The sequence below is a fragment of the Piliocolobus tephrosceles genome, chromosome 6 (genome assembly GCF_002776525.5).
Source record: "Piliocolobus tephrosceles isolate RC106 chromosome 6, ASM277652v3, whole genome shotgun sequence".
NCBI classification, from domain to species: Eukaryota; Metazoa; Chordata; class Mammalia; order Primates; family Cercopithecidae; genus Piliocolobus; species Piliocolobus tephrosceles.
This window is the reverse complement of record NC_045439.1, coordinates 128,802,225-128,823,961: the sequence shown is the minus strand read 5'-3', so window position 1 is coordinate 128,823,961 and position 21,737 is coordinate 128,802,225. Positions and strand designations below refer to the sequence as shown.

The following is a 21,737-nucleotide window of genomic DNA, read 5'->3' as shown; positions in this document are numbered from 1 at the left end:
GTCTGGACAAAGGACAGTGTTTTCATTTGGGTGGTTCTCTTCCAGGAAGTTTTTGTATTTGATCTCATGATAACCTAGAGAGGCCGGCTAGATGAGTTTTCTTCTCATTTTCAGACAAGGGAAGCAGGAGACAAGAATTGCTCACTCCAGCCAACTGAAGCATGCTCTTCTTGACACAGCTCTAGGCACATGGTTGGTGCAAAAGAAAAAAAAAAAAAAAAAAGAGCATTATGTCAATTTCATTGATCAACAAAAGTGATGACTCCACTGCCAAGTCAAGTTGATAGTGCCTGGGCCTCTGAGTTCAAGAGCCTTCTAGACAAAGAGCTCTGAGCTGAAACATGAGCATGCACACATATGCATCTCTCTGGGTCTGATGAGATAATTTGGATACTTGGTTGTTATCCTTGATCGTTTTCCTGCCTCATTAATGAACGTGTAGCCAACACAATAAGAATCATAGCTAATAACGGCTAAAGCTGAGGACTTTTCTGAGTCAGGCAGTGGCTTTAAAAACTTGAAAGTTTTCACATAGACTCTCATTGAATAATTTCTGTTTTTCAGATCAAGAAACTGAGACTTACTATCACATTTGGGATTAAGTTAAAAAAAAAAAAAAAGAAAGAAACTGAGGCTTAAAGCTGTCAAGTATTTCACAGCCAGCAAGTGGCTAAGTTGGAACTTGAATCCAGGCAGTCTAGCCCCGGGATCCTGTGCCCTTACCCATTATCCAGTGTTGGCTACGCAAAACTAACGTGTGCACATTTTCAGCTCTAAGTGGGTGACATAATTTTCACTATATTTTATGTAGGTGACTTTCAGTTTCGGGGTATTCTACTTACATAATTTATTCAGCTGGATAATATCTGAGAACAAATATAAACTAATGAACTCTGAAAAACATAAAACATGAGCAACATGATATCACTACAAAAGACAAATCAGCACATATAGCCTTCTTGTGACTGTATTTTGCCCAGGAACTAATAATCAGCCTGAACTCAGCAGTGCTCTGTTCCCTTGGGAGACACATCCACCCACTCACCCACCCTTGGGAGAGACACACACACACACACACACACACACACACACACGAGTTTGTGGTTATGCAGCCCTGGGCCTCCACTCCGCAAGTGTGAGGAAGCCATCAGATGGGTCTCACAGAAAGGTGCTGGGTCAAGGGGAGGAGGGGGCAGCCAGGAGCGAGTGCACGCTCTGGACTCGTGTACCCGCCGAAACGGGTGCGCGCGGGGGCGCCGGGTTGAGGGGTGAGGGGTGAGGAGTGAGGGGTGAGGGGTGACGGGGACGGTGGCAGGGTGGGGGCAGCCCTTTCCCAGGCGGTAGCGGGGACGGTGGTGCTGCTGCCCTTTTAAGCTGCGGCTTGACAGGAACCGCGCCCCCTGTCTGTGGAGTCGGTTACAAATGGAGCAGCCCCCCAGGCCTCCACACAGCTCACGCCAAGGCCTCCGTGCCCCTTGCCATGTTCCGGCGGGTTCCCACGAGGGTCGAGGTGGCGGGGAGAGGCCGAGTCGCGAGAGCTTGGCCGGGCGGCCCCGCCAGGTGGTCGCGGCCATGACAGCGGCTCCGGAGGAGGGCTCCCCTTCTGCGCCCCTCCCCGCGGAGATGAGGGGAAGATGTCTGTGTCAGGGTTCAAGGCCAAACTGAAGTTGCTGGCGTCTGTCTTCCACAAGAACCAGGAGCCCAGCCGTCGCTCATGCTCCACTGCAACATCACGGTGAGGCGCCCGGCGGCGGCCTCGCGAGGCAGGCCGAGGGCGGAGATGGGGCGCCCAGAGTCCCGGGACAAAGGCAAGCCTGCCCCGGAGAGGCCCCGGTTCCCCGCCCCTTTCTCCCTCAACTGGCCTGGCCCGGCCCTGCCCCTGGACTGCGCGAGGTTTGGGTGGGAGGAGGCGGAGGGCGCGTCTCTCGGCTCCTCGCGCGGGGCTGGCTTAGGGGCTGCTGGATCCTCTTGGCCCCCGCCGCCGCGCCCGGAGGTGGAAGCCTGCGGAAGCCAGAGCCCTCTCGGGACCCAAGGTCGCCCTCAGTCAGCTGGCCTGCTCCTGGGACCGCGACAGGGCGGGGCAGGGCGGCTCCAGCTTTGTTTGAGTCCTGGCGGGGAATGGGAAAGGCCTTTGAGATTTTCGGTGTTTTGGCGGAGTGCAGTGGCTCATACCTGTAATCCCAGCACTTTCGGAGGCCGCGGCGGGCGGATCACCTGAGGTCAGGAGTTTGAGACCAGCCATGGCCAACATGGTGGAAACCCCGTCTCTACTAAAATATACAAAAATTAGCTGGGCATGGTGGCAGGCGACTTAATCCCAGCTACTTGGGAGGCAGAGGCAGGAGGTTGCAGTGAGCGGAGATCAAGACTAATTCACTTTTTGTTTTGATTAATTTACCCTTTTTGAGGGGTGGGGGCTCAGCTTTGTCGTGTATAAAGTGAAGGATAGTAACTGGGCTAATGGTTACAGACTTGGATGCATGTCGGAACCACCTCAGAGAGCTTTTTAAAAACAGATTCTCCTCAGCACTTTGGGAGGCCGAGGTGGGCGGATGATGAGGTCAAGAGATCGAGACCATCCTGGCCAATATGGTGAAACTCTGTCTCTACTAAAAATACAAAAATTAGCTGGGCGTGGTGGCACGAGCCTGTAGTCCCATCTACTGGGGAGGCTGAGGCAGGAGAATCGCTTGAACCCAGGAGGCAGAGGTTTTTAGTGAGCCGGAGATCCTGCCACTGCACTCCAGCCTGGCGACAGAGCAAGACTCCATCTCTTAAACAAACAAACAAACAAACAAAAAAACAGATTCTCTGGGTAGGCTTTGAAATGAGCATTTCAAAAATGCTCTTTCAATCACTGATGCAACCAAAGTCTTTGGGACTTTTAGACTAAGTATATATTCTTTAGATACTCAGAATAGTTTGATTTGGAATGTAACAATTTAGGGAAATGAAGAAGGGGTGAATTATATTTTGGAAGCTGCTGCTTGCTTCCTTTATCCATTTAGTTTTTAGCAGACAAAGAATGTCTAAAGAGATGCAGATTGAAAGGAAATATAAGTTAATTCTGCATGGGTATGTTTATCTGCACGGCATTCTCCAGCTTACTAATCCAGCAGAGTTCTAATACCCTCTGTGATCATGGGTTTGTTTTTCTTAAGAATTACTCCATCGGAGTATCTAAGAACAGATGCTTAGATACTGCTGAGACCTTTGTTGGTCTTGCTTGATCTCTGTATCATAGTTTCTTGATATGTTACATATTCTGGGTTCTAACCTGAACTGGCCTTCATGGTTAAAGATGCATTTATATACTGTGCACTGGCCAGGAAGCTTATCTTTTGAAATTTGCCTTAACTGGGTATGAAGGCCCTTCCTAAAATCCCATTACACTCATTTCTAAACTTGGTAATTGTAAATTGTGTCAGCTGTTAAATTCTGTCTTGTAGAGAGGTATTTTGTAGCAAATAACATGTTTTTAAAACTGAAATTTGCTTTTCAGTACGGTGGTAATCATTTCATAATTCTTAGTTTTGTGAGGTGTCTATAAATAACACATCTGATCTTTTAAAATATAAGGCAATTGAATTTATGTAATGATTCAGGCTTTTCAAAGTTAAAAAGGTAGCTATTTTAAGGAATGGATAGTTTGTGACATTTATTTTAAACAAAATAAGCCACTGATCTTATACACATAGCCATGTAAGTAAAATGTTTTCTTATTTTAAATTAGATTATGTTTTAACATTTTTTTGCTTTTGCCTTATATTTGACTGATTGCTTTTCTTTATTCCTAATTCTTTTATTTGTTCCATTTTTAAAAGCTGATAACTGTTGTTTGTCAAGTCAAAGTTGGATTTAAAAATAAACATTTAATTTTAATAAGCTGATAGCAGCACTGCAGTGACAGATGGTTGAGAATTTGTCACTAAAGCTGTGGCACCAGTCTTCTAATGGACTCAGCCTATATTCAGCCTGTGTAGCCCTGGCAGATTCTTTCTCTATTTCAGAATGGGACAACAGAGGAAGTGACTTCAGATGAAGAGGAAGAGGAAAAAGAGGAGATGGCTGAAGTAGGTATTTTATATAAGAATGATATTTCATAAATGTCATCATTTTTGGTTTGAGTAATTCTCTAAATCTCCTTTGTAAACTACTATTAATGTGGAATAATTGAAAGCACATTGTATTTGGAATGGAATATAATTTCTCAACTCTGGCTTTACCTCTAGCTTATGAGACACCTTTGAGCAAATTGCTTTATCTAATTCTTTGGATTTGATTTCCTGGAAAACAAAAGCTCTTAACTTTTAGCACCAAAGTTTTATTTATATTTAATACTAATCAGTCCTTACCCTGTATTTGGTTATTTTTAGGCAGAGAAACTGGTAAGTTTAAAAAATTTTATGTTTGCATAAAAGGAGAATTTGAGAACGTGTCAGGGACTACTCACCAGAAGTAGTGAAACTGTCTCTTGTTGAAAAATCATCAAGAGATTTTGTTTGTCTGTTTCATGCTGCTATAATAGAATATCAGAGACAGGGTAATTTATAAAGAACAGACATTTATTTTCTAACAGTTCTGGAGACTGGGAATTCCAAGATGAAAATACCAACATTGGGTGTCCGAGGGCCTTCTTGTTGCATCCTCACATGGTAGAAGGCAGAAGGGCAGGAGAGCAAGCTAGTCCAATGTGTGAAGCCTCATTCATAAGGGCCTTAATCCCATTAAGGAAGGAGCCCTCTTGGCCTAATCACCTCTTAAAGGTCCTACCTCTTAATATCATCACATTAGAAACACCTGAATTTTGGAGGGAACACATTCAAACGGTAGCAAATTTAGTAGAGCAAATTCCAAAGACATTGAGCCTAGGCCAGTTGTCAGTTATGGGTATAATTTTAGATGTTTTCAGACTCTGAAGCTTTGCATTTAAATTGAGACTTCAGAACAAAGATCTATGTCTCTGCATTGACCAAATAGAAGGTATGTGAATTTTATGGTCTTGATTGTTTTAAAAGATTTTTTTTCTGTTTGGGGTCTTATAATTAATTTAGGCTTTCATTTTCTTGGTTTGGAAATTATTAATTTAAAATATACTTTAGAGTTATCCAGAACTGAAGAAGTAGTGTTGTAGGCTTGTTTTTGTTTTTTTTTTTGAAACAGGATCTCACTGTCACCCAGGCTGGAATGCAGTAGCGTGGTCACGGCTCACTGCAACCTTGAACTCCTGGGTTCAAGCAATCCTCCTGAGTAGCTGGTACTACAGGCAGGTGCCCCACGTCCAGCTAATGTTCTTTTACTTTTTGTAGAGTTTGAGTCTCGTTCTATTGCCCAGGCTGGTTTTGAACTCCTGGCCTCAAGTGATCCACCACCTTGGCCTCCCAAAATGCTGGGATTGCAGGTATATGCCACTGTACCTGGCTGTAGGCTTGTTTTATGAGTCTGGGGGTAAAATACTTCTTAAAATCGTCCAGTTAGAATGGGAGTTTGTTTTAATGTTTTTATGCAGTTTAGCTGAGGTGGAATAAGCTGCATGAAAACATTAAACCTTTTCCGTGGGTCAGGCAGCCATTGTATAAAGATCATGTACCCTTTCATTTTTCCCCTCACAAGATAATAAACAAGGGACCACAACTTTGAGGGAAATCTAGAAAGGTAAGAGACTGGACTTCAGAAGTGTCAGATTAGGACAGGTGAAAAGCAGATATTCTAGGCTCCTAAAATAACGTGGGAACAGGCCCAGAACAATCTTGGACATGCTGTGTTTGGGTGCATTGGATGCCTTTCTTTTGAGAAGGAAGGTTGATGTGTTGAAGTCATGGAAAGCAAGATTGGCCAGAAAAGGCAGATGGTTAAAAGTCTTGAATTCGAGACAGGCATGTTTCTATTTGGTGTTGTTATTGTTAGGAAGGCCTTAAGCAGGGAATAGTGTGCTGAGGATATTGCTTTACAGAGATATGTTGAATTCTGTTTGCGATGTACTAATACTTAGGTGGAAAAGTTTTGTGGATGGGAACATGACTGAGGTTGAAGGTATAGGAGGAAATACAGGCCAACGGCATTTGTGAGCATTGTGAGGAAAACAAGCATAGGATGGAAGATCAGAGCTGAAAGGTGCACACTGGGAGAAGGGAGCTCCATGAAGTATGGAGTCATGGGCAGAGTTTGAGTGAAGGTAGTCAGTAACCTGGTCTAGAAATCAGAGAATTAGCTGGCTTGGAAAAAAAAAAATCGAGACGAATAGAAACTACTCCTTTAGAGATATTGGCAATTGAAGTAGAAAAATAAATTGAAAAAAGTTGGGGTTTTAAAAATTCTGCATATATTTGTATATATGTAAAAACAGATAATATGGAAATGGAGGGAGCAGAATGATGTGAATAAAGATGTTGTTCTGGGGGGGTATTATTCAAATCCTTTTGAAATTATTATTATTTTTTGAGATAGGGTCCCTGTCACCCAGGCTGGAGTGCAGTGGCATGATCATAGTTTACTGCAGCCTCAAATTCCTGGGCCCAAACGAGCCTTCTATTTCAGCCTCCCGAGCACCTGAAATCAAATTCTTTTTCTAACTCATTTTTTAGTTATTAACATCAATAGGTGCTTACTACATAAAACCATAAACTGCAATTAGGGGAAAGCACCAAATATCTCCAGAGATAACAACTAAAATTAATTGAAATTAACATTTCAATATAAGTTCTTCTGGGCTTTTCCTGTGCATATTTCCGCATAATTGAAATTCTTTCTATTCCTTTGTGTACTCCATTTTTCATTTCAAAGTTTTTCAGTACAGGAGAAATTATGCTGTGTTGATATTTCAGTGGCCTGTTAATATTTCATGGAACTGAGTTAACCGTTTTGCTATTTTTACTCATGCATATTTTGTGTTTATTTTTGTGGTAGCAAGGTTGAAGTAGGTATCCTTATGCCTAAATTTGTGTTTACATCTTGGACTAGTGTCTTGGAATACAATTCTAGGACTTGAGTTTCTGGAACAAACTATGAACAGTTAAAGTTCTTGACACCTGCTGCTAAACTGTCTCAAAGGTTCCTCTTAAGAGGAGATTTAAAAGATGGCTTGTCCAGGCGTGGTGGCTCATGCCGATAATACCAGCACTTTGGGAGACCGAGGTGGGTGGATCACTTGAGGTCAGAAGTTTGAGAGCAGCCTGGCCAACATGGTAAAACCCTGTCTCTACTAAAAATGTATACAAATTAGCTGGGTATGGTGGTGTACGAATCCCAGCTACTCAGGAGACTGAGGCATGAGAATCACTTGAACCTGGGAGGCAGAGTTTGCAGTGAGCAGAGATCACCACACTATACTCCCGCCTGGGTGGCAGAGTGAGACCTATTTTTAAAAAGTAAATAAAAATTAAAGAAGTAAATAAATGATGGCTTATTTCATAATAGTTACGGCTTTGTAAAGCTTTTAAATCTGCTTTACCCAGAGTCTAGCTTTTAAATAAAATATGAGATATAAAAGGTGGGAGCCTCTTGAATGGAATGTGGGGGCTTTTTCTCTCTCCCCATAGGATAGATATATTCTGTTTCTTGTCCCCCATGGAGTCCAGAATAATTTAACTTTTGGCATAAGAAACTGCTGAAGAAAAATAGGTTGAATAAGCTAACATTTTTCTTCTTTTTGCAGGATATAGAAGACTTAGATCACTATGAGATGAAAGAAGAGCCTATTAGTGGGAAAAAGTTGGAGGATGAAGGAATTGAAAAAGAAAATTTGGCAATATTAGAGAAAATTAGGCAAGACCATTTAAATGTGGAAGTGTGTGTAAATAGCTAGAGCCTGGACTTTTTAGTTAAGTAATTACAGTTAATACCAGGCAATTCATGAACATGCCGATCTCAGCTGCTCTCCTCCTCCATTCCTGCCTTAGTCATATGTTTATTGGTTTTGAGACAGGGGCTTGCTCTGTCACCTGGGCTAGAGTGTGGTGGCACAATCATAGTTCACTGTAGTCTTAATTCCCCAGGCTCCAGTGATCCTCCTGCCTCAGCCTCCCAAGTGTCTCGGACTATAGGCATGTGCCACCACACCAGACTAATTTTTTTGATTTTTAGTAGAGATGAGGCCTCACTATGTTAATCATGCTGGTCTTAAACACTTGAGTTCCAGTGATCCTCCTGCCTTGGCCTGCCAAAGTGCTGGGATTACAGGCATGAGCCACCATGCCTAGCCATGGTCATATGTTTTGTTGCCCAAGGTTATCTTTCTCATCTATGAATAGCCACTTTTTACCCTGTTCATCTTCTCTTCACATCCTGGAACCACCTGCTGATCCCTGTATATGCCCCTTTCCAGCCTGTTTATGTTGTTTTCTCTGCTTACCTTCCTTCTGTGGCGTCTGTATATTCAAATTCATTCTCTCCTACAAAACACAACTGAAATTATTTCTCCTTCATGAAGCTGACTTTGGTCCATCTTGCTCTGACCAAATCAAAAGTAATTCTTCTCTTTTGACTTTACATCTCTTTTATGTGAAGCAGCAGGATGGGAAAGGAACACTGAATTTGGTGACAAACACACATTTTTTGGTTTCACTTTGCTCAGCTCTAAAATATGGATAGACAGTACATACCTTTTGGATGACTGCTATGAAAAATAAACAAGAATGATGTGTGTATACACATAAAAAGCTTAGTCAGAGTAGGGAAACATCAAATGATTGTCTGAACACTTACTACTTCCTGCCTTGTATTAGAGCCATTTACCAACTCCACAAAATCCGAGGACAAGTTACTTTGTCTTGGGTACAGATTCTCCAAAACAGGGAATGAATTGTTAGGCAAGTAGATGCCAAATGTTGAAACTGGATAGATTACTCTCCCTCCTTCAATCTTAGTTATATATTTAATTAGTAATTTTTCATAGAGGAAAGAAATTTAGTTAAATTTCCATATCTTGATTGTTTAAAAAACTAAGTTTGTAGCATTTGAATTAATGTTACTGTACTTTCTGTGTCTTGTGATCGATTCCGGTTTATCTTCAAAACAAGTATAAATTCTTGAACACTTTTGCATGACTGATACTATGCTAAGTACTTTATACTTTATATATCTTCTCATTTAGTCTTCATAGCTGCTGTGTGAAATAGGTGCTCTTCATATTTTAGAGATAGGAGAAACTTCTCATATTTTATAGATATGAAATGAGCTCATGATCACATAGCTAGGAAGTAATATCTTTGTAAACTTAACTTTATTTCTCTTTCAAAGTATAGTGCAGTCTTTAAAACCTTTAGTTTCACATGACCAAAAAGTAGTTCCCTTTCTATTTAGTCTTAGGGTAAGATATTGATGTGTTTTCAACTTTGGAGAAGATCCTGCACTGAAAAACTGAAACCAGTTGCACGTAGGCACACATGTTTCTCAGTGTCTTCATGTGTGAACTAGACCATCTGTGTAATATTCTTGCTTGTAGTCTTATGAATGGAAGTCTCTTTTAGTTAGTAATGTGTCACCTTGAGTGTCTTCTAGTATTTTCAAAAATCGCTGGGGTTTGGAATTGGCTCATACTGAATTCTGTGCTATCATGGAGTCCATGGTGGTCTGAACATGTTGGCTAGAGTTTTTCAGATGATAAGAAATAGGAAATGAACCAGACTTGTGTCTAATTTTATATTCTCTTGAAACTTCATAATGCTTCATTTAATTGGACTTTTTTTTCTTCTTAAAATGTTGAGTGGTGGTCAATTTTTATTGTAATCTTTTTCTTTTTCTTTTTTTTCTTTTGAGATGGAGTCTTGTTCTATGGCCCAGACCAGAGTGCAGTGGTGCCATCTCAGCTCATTGCTATGTCCACCTCCCAGGTTCAAGTGACTCTCTTGCCTCAGCCTCCTGAGTAGCTGGGACTATAGGCTTGTGCAACCATGCCTGGCTAACTTTTGTATTTTTTAAGTAGAGATGGGGTTTCATCTTGTCGGCCAGGCTGGTTGCAAACTCCTGGCCTCAAGCGAACCACCCTCCTTGGCCTCCCAAACTGCTGGGATTGCAGGTGTGAGCCACCACGCCTGGCTACTGTAATCTTTTAGATCAGGTTGAAATACCTTAAATCTTTAAATTAGTTGGCTCAGTAGACCCTGGTAAACAGTGACTTTTGTGTTTCAGGCTGCAGTGTCTAGGTCAGTGCAAGCTTCAGATAGACTTATGAAAGAGCTCAGGGACATATACAGATCACAGAATTATAAGACAGCTAAGGATCTCTAAAACCCTGCTCTTCTTACTGTTCTTTTGCTCTTTTCTGTTGTCAGATTATAAGTGTCATTTCTTAAAACTGGGCAAAAATGGAAATGTTTACTAGCTTTATTTTGTAAAATTCAAAGGCAATCAAGTTCCAAAAGATGTAGGGGGTAAGATAGGATGAGTTTACTTGTTTTTTGGATTTAAAGAAATTGTTTTTATAGGTCCATTGGAATTTTTTTTGTCATTTTCCTGATAGAGTGAACTCTTACATGATTTTTATCTTCTGGCAAAAAGCTTGAGCAATACTGCTTGGAAAGTAAATAAGAGTAATATATTTCATTATACAGAGAATGATTGCCAAGTTGATTTTTATGATTTTTCCCCCAGTTTTGAAAGCCACATAATCAACTCTTATTGTAGAGGTAGTTATGTCATTACTTTAAAAATATATAGGTGTAGTACACTTGTAGTCCCAGCCACTGGGGTGGTGGGAGGCTGAGGCAAGAAGATCTTTTGAGCTTGGAGAGGTCAAGGCTGCAATGAGCTGTGATTGCACCATTATATTCCAGTGTGGGTGACAGAGCGAGGCACCCTGTCTCTTAAAACAAAACAAAAAGTGGGGGAAGTGAGGGGTGGGCATCACATTGTACGTGTATATATAGGACAGTTGTAGAAAAATACTGATTTTTTAGTGATTTAACTTTTCTTTTTTTCTTTTTTTTGAGATGGAGTCTTGCTCTGTCACCCAGGCTGGAGTGCAGTGGCGGGATCTCGGCTCACTGCAAGCTCCTTCTCCTGCTTTAGCCTCCCGAGTAGCTGGGACTACAGGTGCCTGCACCACACCCGGCTAATTTTTTTGTATTTTTTTTGGAAGAGACAGGGTTTCACCATGTTAGCCAGGATGGTCTCGGTCTCCTGACCTTGTGATCCACCTGCCTCGGCCTCCCAAGGTACTGGGATTACAGGCGTGAGCCACCACCCAGTGTGGCTTTATCACACAGTGATTTAACTTTTCATAGTTCCATCCATGGGAAATTGTTCTCGTTGAATCCCTTGGCTAATAATACAAGTCTAGGAAAGCATATTAAAACTTCTTTTAAATTCTTGAGAAAATTATATACATGTGACTGTTTTCCTTTACAATGACTGCAAACTCTGAACGCCCTTATTAGATTAGATTTAGGCTATTATGATCTCTTTTGGACATTTATTCTAAAGGAGCTGGAAGCTATAATGACCTCTATTCCTGGGGATATAGAGCAGCTTAAGATCTTCTCTTTCTGGATTTTACCCTAGGTGCTCTATTTTAGCTTTCAGATTGGTTCATTTTTGAGTTAGTTGAAAAAACAATTCTCTTTTTGTTTGAACTGTTTTTTGTTTTGTGATTCTTAGGGTTGACCCTGATAGTCCTTTGCACAGTGATCTTCAGATCTTAAAAGAAAAAGTAGGCATAGGAGATATTTTGCTTAACTTATATTTTAAGTTAAGAAAATTGTTACAGGACTCTATATTTTTCTAATGGGGGTGTATATTTGTACAAGTGTTTTAGAAAACAATTTGGTAAAGTGGAAGATACTCATACACTATGGTTCAGGAATCTTGTGAATATATACTCCACAAGAAATGAGTATGTAGGCACCAGGAGGTACAGGAATGTTCAGAGCAGCATCATTTATAATAGCCCCAAACAGAAAATAACCCAAGTGTTCATTCCAAGAAAATGAAGAATTGTGGTATTCATAAAATGGCTTATAGCTATATGGGACAAGATGGGCGAACCTTGAACACTGTGTTAAGCAAAAGAGACCAGACCCCCAAAACCTATTTTGTACAATTTCCTCTATATAGAGTTCAAAAATAGGCAAAACTAATGTTGGTTAGGGCATACATTCTTAGTGGAGGCAATATCACCTGCAGTGGAGTGAAAATTGGTCCTTAGAGTAGAAGAAAATCTTACCTATTATAATGGTCTGCTACCCTCCAAAGGGCCATAGAATATAAACCAACATACAATATATCTGTGGTGTTAAAATTCAATGGGGCATGGGGGTATAATTAGGGAGGAAACTTCTAAAAAGTCTTCTTAGGGGGACAAAAATGAAAAGAAAACTGAGAAACACTTATTTCTGGGTTCATACTTGGGCAGTAAAACTATCAAGAACAAAGAGGTGATTACATAGAGGTTAGGGTAAGGAGTCCATCTAGGTGAGAGGTAGGGAGGTGTGAACTGAAAGGTACATCTGTGGGCTTCTTGGATACTGGCTGGAATGTATTTCTGGACCAGGTTGGTAGTTACATGGGCAAATAATTTACAATAACTTGTTAAGATATACCGTAAGGTATATTTTATATACTTTTCTGAATGTGTTACATTTAATAAAGTATTTTTAAGATACTAAAAATAAAGGTTACAAAGGAACAACAATGGAATCTAGAAAAAATGTTAATGATCTAATATGGAATCTAGACAAGATGTAATGGTTTAAAATCTATGGCTATATGAGGCATTTTGATGAAAAAAACAAAGACATAAAAGAATACTTTGTTGTACTTACTCTAAGGATGGTAGTAGTTTTATAAAAGCTTCTTAGCTTTTTGTGTGTATATTTTTGCTTGGGGATATATCTTATGACTGAACTTTCTTGAAATTACCCTAATGTCAGTATTTTCTCTCACTTTTGTTATCATAGAAACTGTTGTGGTTGTCAACTGGGTTGTCGCTGCTAATGGCTACTTCTTTATGGATTCATATGGGAGAACGAATGAAGCACGCGGGCCTAAAACAAAAAAACAAAACACATACACAAAAAACAGGACAGTATCTTTCTTTTTTAAAACATTGAATCATATGTCCATATGCCCAACACCAGACTTAAGAAATAGAACCTTTGGCTGGGCATGGTGGCTCACGCCTGTAATCCTAGCATTTTGGGAGACCAAGGCAGGCAGATCACCTGAGGTCAGGAATTCGAGACCAGCCTTGCCAACTTGGTGAAACCCCATCTCTACTAAAAATACAAAAAAGTAGCCAGGCATGGTGGTGGGCACCTGTAATCCCAGCTTCTTGGGAGGCTGAGGTGGGAGAATCACTTGAACCCAGGAGGCAGAGGTTGCAGTGGACCGAGATTGCATCATTGCACTCCAGCCTTGGTGACAAGAGAAACTCCGTCTCTGAAAAAATGTATGTATAAAAGAAATAGAACCTTATCAGCACCTGTAGTACCTTGTGTACCCCTCCCTTGTCATGTCCTCTTTGGAAGGTATCTTGAAGGGAATATGAAATCTTGGCCAGGAAATGGGAGGATTCGTGACTGCAGGTGGTGTTTTCATTATTTTTTCCTGCTCTAGTTAGAACTTCAGGGAGAGGACGATCTGGGAGGTAAATGGCTGAAATTCTGTTGGATTTGTGTTTGTGGTCCATGGCTCCTGATACCAGAAAGAAGGGCCTTTTCTGGGGTTAGAGTATTTCTCAAGAGGCCTGGGAAGAATGTGATTGCCTTGAGCTGACTGACTTTCTGAAGAGGACCTTAAACTGAATTGCCAAGTTATTAGTATCGGGATTCACAGACTTTGGAGAACAGCAGGTATGACTCGGAAAGATGTACAGGAAGGAGCCAGAACAATATATATTTATGGCCTCTGATGTCCACAATGACAACTTGAGCATCATGAATAGTAAGCAAAATGGAACTTGAGATAAAGTATAACACAAAGATGGGAATGAGGGCAGGAGGGAATACGACCTGGTCAGCAACTTGGTAAATCCAACTTGCTGTGCTTTTAAGGAAGTTGTTGTCTGATGTTACAGGCAACATCAGAATTACTGAATTGAATTCTGAGGTAGTACTTTAAGAAGGGTCTATTTAGATAAGTTTAGGTTCATTTAGAGAATAATAGCCAGGGTTGGGAAGAGATTCTATTCTGTGTCCTAGGATAGCTGATGAAATTGTGGATTTGGAGAGGAAAACGTGGGGGTTCATGATAGCTTGTCTTCAACTATTTGAAGGAGTATGTATATGAAAGCATTAGTTTTTATTTGTTTTTGGTGAAGACAGGGCATAAAACTAGAACTAATAAGTCAGATTACAGAGAGGTGATTTTCAACTCAATATAAGGAAGTGACTTGTAACTATTTAGACCCATCTGGTGATGTAGTCTTTGAAAAACAGAATGTTCTTCATCCTTAAGAATAACTTAGAAGGCTGAGATGTTAAATGGGAAGTCAGATAACTTCATGAGATTTTTGTAGAGCCTGAGAGTCTGGTTCAGAGTTAATATATACTAAGGTAACTCAAACTTCATTTTAACAGTCACCCTCAACCTTTTTTCCCCCTCCCTGAAGAACTCTTTTTATTTCTGTAAGATCTGGATTTCTGAGTTCCAGGGTACAGAGTTTATGGAATAGAGTCCCCAGGTTTTGATATAGAAGAGTTATTCTGAACTGTTTAAAGTGAATTAAATCATCCATAATCGATTAAGGGGTTCATAGTCACTCTTTAGGGATTCACGTATTTAAAGATCTAAATAACATTAGGTTAAATGAAATTGGACTTTACTAAGCTTTACATCACCCTCTATAATTTCCATTATGTCTGTTAAATTATAGATCAAAGGTGAGCTACTTTATTTGAAAGTAGATTATAGTAACGGTCATTAAGTTGGTATCTTGTGGATAGTCTTGCATTTCTATTGTAAGCTAGAAAAAGATTTCCTCTTATCTTTCATCTTCTATCTTATCTTCCTCTCTTCATATATTTTTATCAAGTCTGCTGATGTTTGTCTTTTAATTGGACCAATTAGTTATTGCTGATACTTGGGTTCAAGTCTACCATCTTATTGATGATTCATTTGTATTTGTTTTTCTTGTAGACAAGCAACTTCTCAAAGGTCCCACAGCTGGAGGGTGGCTGAGACAGGATGAAGACCTAGGACTCTAAAGCTGGTATGCCAGTAAATGAGAAAATCTCTGGAGGTTCAGGATAGCTTCCTCCCAAGAAATCTTTCTCCAAAGGTTCTAAAAACAATGACAGATCCATCTTTCATAATGCAAACAAAACTAGCAGCCCTTCATTTTGGGGTGGAGGGGGAGGGATAGGATAAAGATTAGCTAAGCTCCAGGGCATCCCATTTTAATCTGACATATTTATAAGGCAATTGCCTGCACAGCACCCCAAACCTAAAGAACCATGCACAGCTGTCTCTGTGGGGCATGATGTGTCCCTGGATGTAAAGATTTTCCAATGTGTGCTTACAGGCCAGTGGCATCATCCTCAGTCACAGGTTAAAGGGCAGCTAGGCCTGGCCTGCTAGGCACCACCGTGAGAATCTGCTGAGCTTTCCAACTAGTTTACCTGTTATTTGTAGTGAAAGATGCCCTGAAAAAGAAGGGGTGTGGGTGGGAAGAGTTCTGATTTGAGGTCCCCGATCCAGGCACGATCTCCTTCCCCAGTCGCAGGAATCAGGAGACTCCATCTGTAAACACAGGCTCAAGCTATGTCCCCCAGCCCCCTCTTTCAACCAGGTGCCACCCTCTGCTTCTCTTCCATAGACAGCCTAGAGCTGCCACATTCCCTTAGGATATGTGCCCTCGGGCCTGGCTTAATTTTTTCCTCTCCAGAGGCTGGCAAAGCCTAACTCATTACTGGATGCTGGTTCCATTGCCTGACTTTCAGTGACTCCTACCTTACCCTGGGGTTTATGTTTCTTGCCTCAGCACTAACATTTCTCATTCCTCCACAAGTTGAATTGTTCACTCCAGCCATCTGAAGCATGCTCCTCTTGACACAGCTTGAGGCACATGGTTGGTGCAAAAAAAAAAACAAACAAAAAAAGCATTATGTCAATTTCATTGATCAACAGAAGTGCTGGCTCCAAGGCAAAGTCAACCTGATAGTGCCTGGGCCTCTGAGTTCAAGAGCCTTCTAGACAAAGGGCTCTGAGCTGAAACATGAGCATGCACACATATGTCTCCCTCTCAGTCTGATGAGATCATTAGGATTCTTGGTTGTTATCCCTGAGCATTCTCCTGCCTCATTAATGCACGTGTAGCCAACACAATAATAATCACAGCCTGGGAGTGCTGAGAGCCAAATCCACTGTGGAGCAGGGATAAGAGTCAGGGTCCCACCTCCTCTGTCACCAACCCAGTGGTGATCCAGGATAAAACCTCGAGAGTCCCATACAGACGGTCAACCCACAACATACCTCACAGGCCAGGCAGGGACACACGGCCCCTTCCCTCCCTCCCAGGTATCATCATAGCTGCCAGCGTGTGACGGAAGGCAGGGTTCCTGGCCCCCGCTGAAGCACTACCACAGGCTAGCAGGCTCACTCACCTTGGCCTGTTGCTCCTAGAGTTCGCCGCTGCTATTCAGCCAAGGGGACCACAGTGCCTGGTGTCCCGGCTGAGCTCTGCCCAGCAAGCCCACCCACCTCCCCTGCCGTGGACTCTCCTTCTTCTGCTTTTCCCAGCAGGAAGGGCCTAGCCTCACCTATACAACCTGTAACCCCCAACAAGCTGAGGCTCCCCTCTTAGACTTACAAGTCTATAGCCAGTGGCATCCAGCTGCCTGCCCTGCCTGCCTCCCCCAGAGTCCCATCAGAGGGTCCTGGGCTTTCTGACCACCCAGAGGGTTCTCTGGCGATCAATCCAGCCACCCATCCCTTTTAGCTTCATCATCCTGGTTCAAGCAGTGTTCCTTCTCTGTCAGACCTAGTGGCTGTTGCATTGGGCTTCCCAAGGTGAGAGGTGGCCCCGGACCAGTCGGTTGGAAAACAGGGTGACCAGAGAAGAGGGAAGCCTGAGGGGGGCGAGCATTGGTCTTAACAGAGGGTGCACTGCCTGGGTGCCGTGGACGAGGCCAGCATGCATGGGGTGGGGAGGGCTGCCACAGCCCCCAGGCACTACCTGTGAAGCTCTGGCTCCTTCCTCCATCTTCATCCTCTTTCCCTTCCAGCCCCTCTTTTCCAGGAACCTTGCCACACCCACACCTGTGCCCTCCCCTCCCCGGCCCTCCCACAGTTGCTGTGGCACACCTGTGCTCTGCACTTGCCTCACCAGCCCTCTGCTCACTTTTCTCTCTCCTGTTTTCTCTCTGTTTTCTCTCCTACTGCCAGCGGATCGGGTCCGGCAAGTCCATCCAGTTCTGAGAGCCCCAGGCCCTCCTTCAACCACTAAACAGATCCCTCGTCTTCTCGGAGACCTCCCTTTCCAAGCCTACCTGGGAGGCTGTTCTGTGACTTGACAGTGGCTCCCCCAGCCCTAAAGCCAGCCCCCTTCATCTGTGACTTGGTCTGTTGTAGTGGTGAGCTGACGCCTCCAGGTGTGACCGTTGCTGAAAACATATGCCCCTCTCTGTGGTACGCTCCTGCCCTGTTCTATAAATATCTATAAACACACACACACACACACACACCCCTACACGTGGCCAACTGCCTCACCTCTAGCGCTGGGAATCAGTCACCGTGCTGTCCTTTTGGAGTCTTGTGGCCCAACAAGAGAAAGCTGTCCCCCGACATGGCCCCTCCAAAGTGCAGCCCCTCCAGTGAGCCTCCCTGTCATGCCGGCCTAGGGACAGCCAGCCCCACCATCCCTCCCGCCCCCACCAAGCATGGGAGTGCTGTGCAGGCAGCTGTGTGGCCTGACAGTCTCTGCCAGTCCTGCTGATGGTGGGGAAATGTGTCGTCTGCTGGCTGTGTTCTCTGTGGAGCTCAGGGGAGGGGAAAGGCCAAGCCATTTCTAGGGTGCTGCTGGGAGCGGTGAAAAGGCCATACCCTTTCCAAGGTTCACTTTTCCTGGAAAGCCCCTGGAGCTTCGCTGGCTCTTATCCTGTGAAGCCGGCTCTGGCCACCAGGGGGCAGGACCATGAACTCAGCCTGGAGGGAGCCTGCTGGGCAGCTGGTACTCTGGAGAGACAGACAGAAGAGGCCACCAGGTGCAGACAGGAGAGGGAGGCAAGGGGATGGAACGGAAGACGCCTGGGCTGGGTGGAGGTCAGTGCCCTTAGGTGCTGGTACCTGTCTTCCCGGCCACCGCTAGATCAGGCTTCTGAGCCTGTTGGCTGTCAGGGCTAGACTGCACACCATAGGCGCCATGGCAGTCCCCATGGAAACACCCAGGTGCCACCAGGCAGCATACAGGTAACAGGCCTGGAAGTTCCCCAACAGCCTAGCTGGACATGCTCAAGACACTCTGGGGCTCCTCGTTTGGTGGCACAAACTCCACGACCCAGTGAGGGAAACAGGAACACACCAGGCCGAGGAGTATGGCTAAATCCATTTATTCCAAAATAAAAAGCAAAATAAACAGGAGTCACATCACCAGGGATGCATGACCCCATCCCCGCCTCCTTCCTGTGTCCTATGCTAGCAATAAATAAGTTTCCCAGACACAAATAATTATTAGAACCTCCTCCCCATGTGCCAGCTCCAAACACCACTACATATGATACAGAGGCGGCTCTACCCTCTGGAACATACAAAACGTTACACAGACACAATATGTATACTGGGGAAGAAGGGCCACCCCAGCAGCCCATGTCCTCCCTGGTCCACAGTTAGCCCCACTGTCCTGCCTCAGCTGCCTCTCTGAATAAGAAGATGGGAGCCCCCGAGGGAAGAGTTGCTATGGTGAGAGTAAGGAGGCCATCAGGCCTCCTCCAAACAAACCAACTCCACCAGCCTCTGGCTCTTAAATAACAATCATCAGCATCCAGAAAATTTAAGGACTCAGCCCTGGTCAAGGTGGCAAAGGGTCTGTTTGTCTTTCCCCATTAGACAGAGGTCTTATGTTGCTACCCTAATTGTAATGGGGTGACCGGGAAGGGGTGGTAGGGACATGGTGGCGGTGAAGACTCCAGCCCCGCTTCTCCAGGCTTTGTTGACGGGCCTGCTTTTAATTTTTATTTTTATCCCATGACTTGTTTTTTAAATCCCAGAACTTCTTTTTCATAATTTTTTTGCAACTTTTCATTAAACCTTTTTCTACTTTTTTGCCACAGGTTTTTTTGCCACAACTTTTTTACATTTTTTATCCCATAACTTTTTCACCCCATAACTTTTTTAAATCACATACCTTTTTTTATTTTGTGTTCTTTTAATAAACACTTGCATAGTTTTATTACAAGTTTGTAAAAATGAAACAGATTATCTCATGCCAAGCATGCCTAGCATTTGCACAGTATCAATACCTTTAATACCATAGTTTTCAAGACCCGCAAAATAAAATTTTAAGGCAAAAACAGACCTTTACAACAATTTAATAATTTATTACATTACAGTAGCATGACACCGGCAGACAATAATGCCACTTTAGGCAAAAGTCTTTCAGTATTTCCTTATGCATTCTGTTTACAAGAATTCATAAATTGGTAAAATTCATTCTAAGAAAATTTGGCAAATAAAGCTTTGGACTGGAATTGGCATTTCTTTCTCTACTTTTCCTTCCCACTGTTTCTTTCTTTTAAACTACAGTATTCATATTTTAAAATGTTTTAACTTATTTCAGAACATTGATAGCAGTTACATTTTTTAATAGTTATATTATTTTAAAATGACTAAGATAAAGTTTTAGAGAAACTATTATGGATAGGGCTGATTTACATTTTCAAATTTTCTAAAAATCAGCTTTGGTTTTAGAGCTGATTTTTCATTTCTGGAAAACCTATCAGGTTTAATCAAATACTTTAAAAATGATTACTATATATTGCAATATTTAAATTGGTGTTTTGATTCTTCCTAAGGAAATTCAAATTTAGTCAGTTGAACTCACATTTTAACATTCTATGTTTCTGATGAACTCTAACCTTCCAATGTTGCCTTCTAAGCAAATTGAAAGCTGCCTTACACTGAATGAGGAAGAGCACAAATACTTGGCTGAATGAGGTATCACAAAAGACTACGTGCACTTTGAAGGCTTACGTTATTGTCATACCATTTCCATTCTTTTTAGCTTTTACTTAAATATATGACAAATACCTGCACAAAGAGTGGAATTTCAGTTAATACAGTAAATTTATTTTCCAGACGGACATTCAGCTGAAATACGCCAGCGTGTGATTTAACCCATCGGCACCTGATGAACACAGTATGGTCACATTGGTCACAGATGCTAAACACTGTCTGAAGGTCATTCCCAGTCACTGATGTTTATCAGGGAAAAAGTGAAGTGATTTCAACGACAAAAGTACCTTCGAAATAATTTATCAATGTATTAGGTAAACTCAGTTTCAGAATGATAAAGAAAAAAAATTACACAAAATAATGTGGCTAATTCACAGTGGTCCAATTTCTAGCCTAAGGGTTTAAAATGGACTTAGAGTAACTGTCTTTAAACTGAACTCAAATAACGCAAAAGCGGGAAGTTCAGAAAATAAAAGGCAAGAACAGGACTTTAAGTGCATTTTAAACCCATGGGCTAGAAATTGTAGCACTGTTAATTAGTCGCATTATTTGGTCTAACATTTTTTCTTTATTATTCTGAAACTGGGCTTATCTAATACATTGCTACATTCATACAATTTGGAAGAGTCAGTTGAAGTCACAAGGACCCCATATTTGCGCTCTTTCAGTGAATGCAGGCAAATCTGTTATTCCCTCGGTAAAATTGTATTTTGGTCTCCTGTTAATATCATATTTATAAAAGTGTCATGACGATGCCAAATGCTGAAAATGGAGATGGTCTAGTAACTAGAAATCCCCACCCCAGGGAGCACACGTACATATCTCCCTACATCCTAATACTGTGATGTGTTTTGGAACGCAGACATTAGAACCTCATGAAGTTTTAACTGTTGAGTCTTTCCAAGTATCAAGTTATGATTTAGGCAATGTGTGACTGAAATTCATTCATTCATCCTGCATAGGCACAATCACATAAATATTGCACAAAATACATCCCTAACTGAAACCAAGAGGTACAAAAACATATTTCATTCTTGGTAAAGAAGTTTGTGAGGAAATACAACTCTGTGATTGTATAGACACGTTTCCTGATAATATATTGGCATTCACAAACAGTAGATTGCACTGTAGTTTGTAAACATTTTAAGTTTCATAAAGTTCTTGATTTTCAGAGATAGTATAATAATACTGTCTAGTAAAACTCCTTTTTGTTTCAACTAAGTACTCCTGCATACATTAGTTTATGATAATGTTTGTTACTATTTTTGAAAGTGTTTTCCATTCAAGGAAAAGAAGTAAATTCCTATGTCAGTGTAACCAAGGTGGTTGAAGAATAGGTATTAGCCAGAGAGGTCTAGATGGTAAAATCAGTCTTTAAGCCTCAAAGAATCTCCGTGAACAGAAAGGAAAGCCAGGCATCACACAGCTTTCCTTCACTCTAAATCATTCTTGACTACAGCCTCTATGCCTGTTCCAGAGACATTAAACTCTTAAAGGATTTCTTATGATCTGTACTAAAAATATTAAGAAGAATGCCAGCCAGCGCCCTTTTGTGTACTGGGACATGTAGTCATGTGATTAAAACAGGTAACATGAACTCTGACTTTAAAATGTATTATAAATACAAATGCTCT

The 21,737-nt window shown here is 42.0% G+C and overlaps 1 protein-coding gene across 4 annotated transcripts; it reads left to right on the top strand.

The window, feature by feature from the left end:
* The first annotated feature begins 316 nt into the window (after positions 1–316).
* On the top strand, positions 317–19,686 carry LOC111548270 (ubiquitin-conjugating enzyme E2 Q2-like). 4 transcript variants are annotated; one of them, XM_023220641.1, is made up of 4 exons: positions 317–1,168; positions 1,648–1,735; positions 4,011–4,073; positions 7,655–7,956. In XM_023220641.1, the coding sequence occupies exons 1-4, from the start codon at positions 1,152–1,154 to the stop codon at positions 7,802–7,804; spliced, it is 318 nt and encodes a 105-aa protein (XP_023076409.1). In that variant the 5' UTR covers positions 317–1,151; the 3' UTR covers positions 7,805–7,956. The 4 variants fall into 4 exon arrangements, 1 of the variants encoding a protein (XP_023076409.1); XR_004229019.1 differs by lacking the exons at positions 317–1,168; positions 7,655–7,956 and adding exons at positions 15,073–15,145; positions 17,320–19,686 and having other exon boundaries at positions 1,331–1,735; XR_003309664.2 differs by lacking the exons at positions 317–1,168; positions 1,648–1,735; positions 7,655–7,956 and adding exons at positions 1,756–2,219; positions 15,073–15,145; positions 17,320–19,686.
* The last annotated feature ends 2,051 nt before the right edge of the window (positions 19,687–21,737 follow it).

What these genes read in the sequence shown, in the direction of transcription:
- LOC111548270 (XM_023220641.1), top strand. An exon ending in TGCTCCACTGCAACATCACG is followed by an intron (nt 1,736 to 4,010) that starts GTGAGGCGCCCG and finishes TCTCTATTTCAG; the next exon opens with AATGGGACAACAGAGGAAGT. An exon ending in AAAAAGAGGAGATGGCTGAA is followed by an intron (nt 4,074 to 7,654) that starts GTAGGTATTTTA and finishes TTCTTTTTGCAG; the next exon opens with GATATAGAAGACTTAGATCA.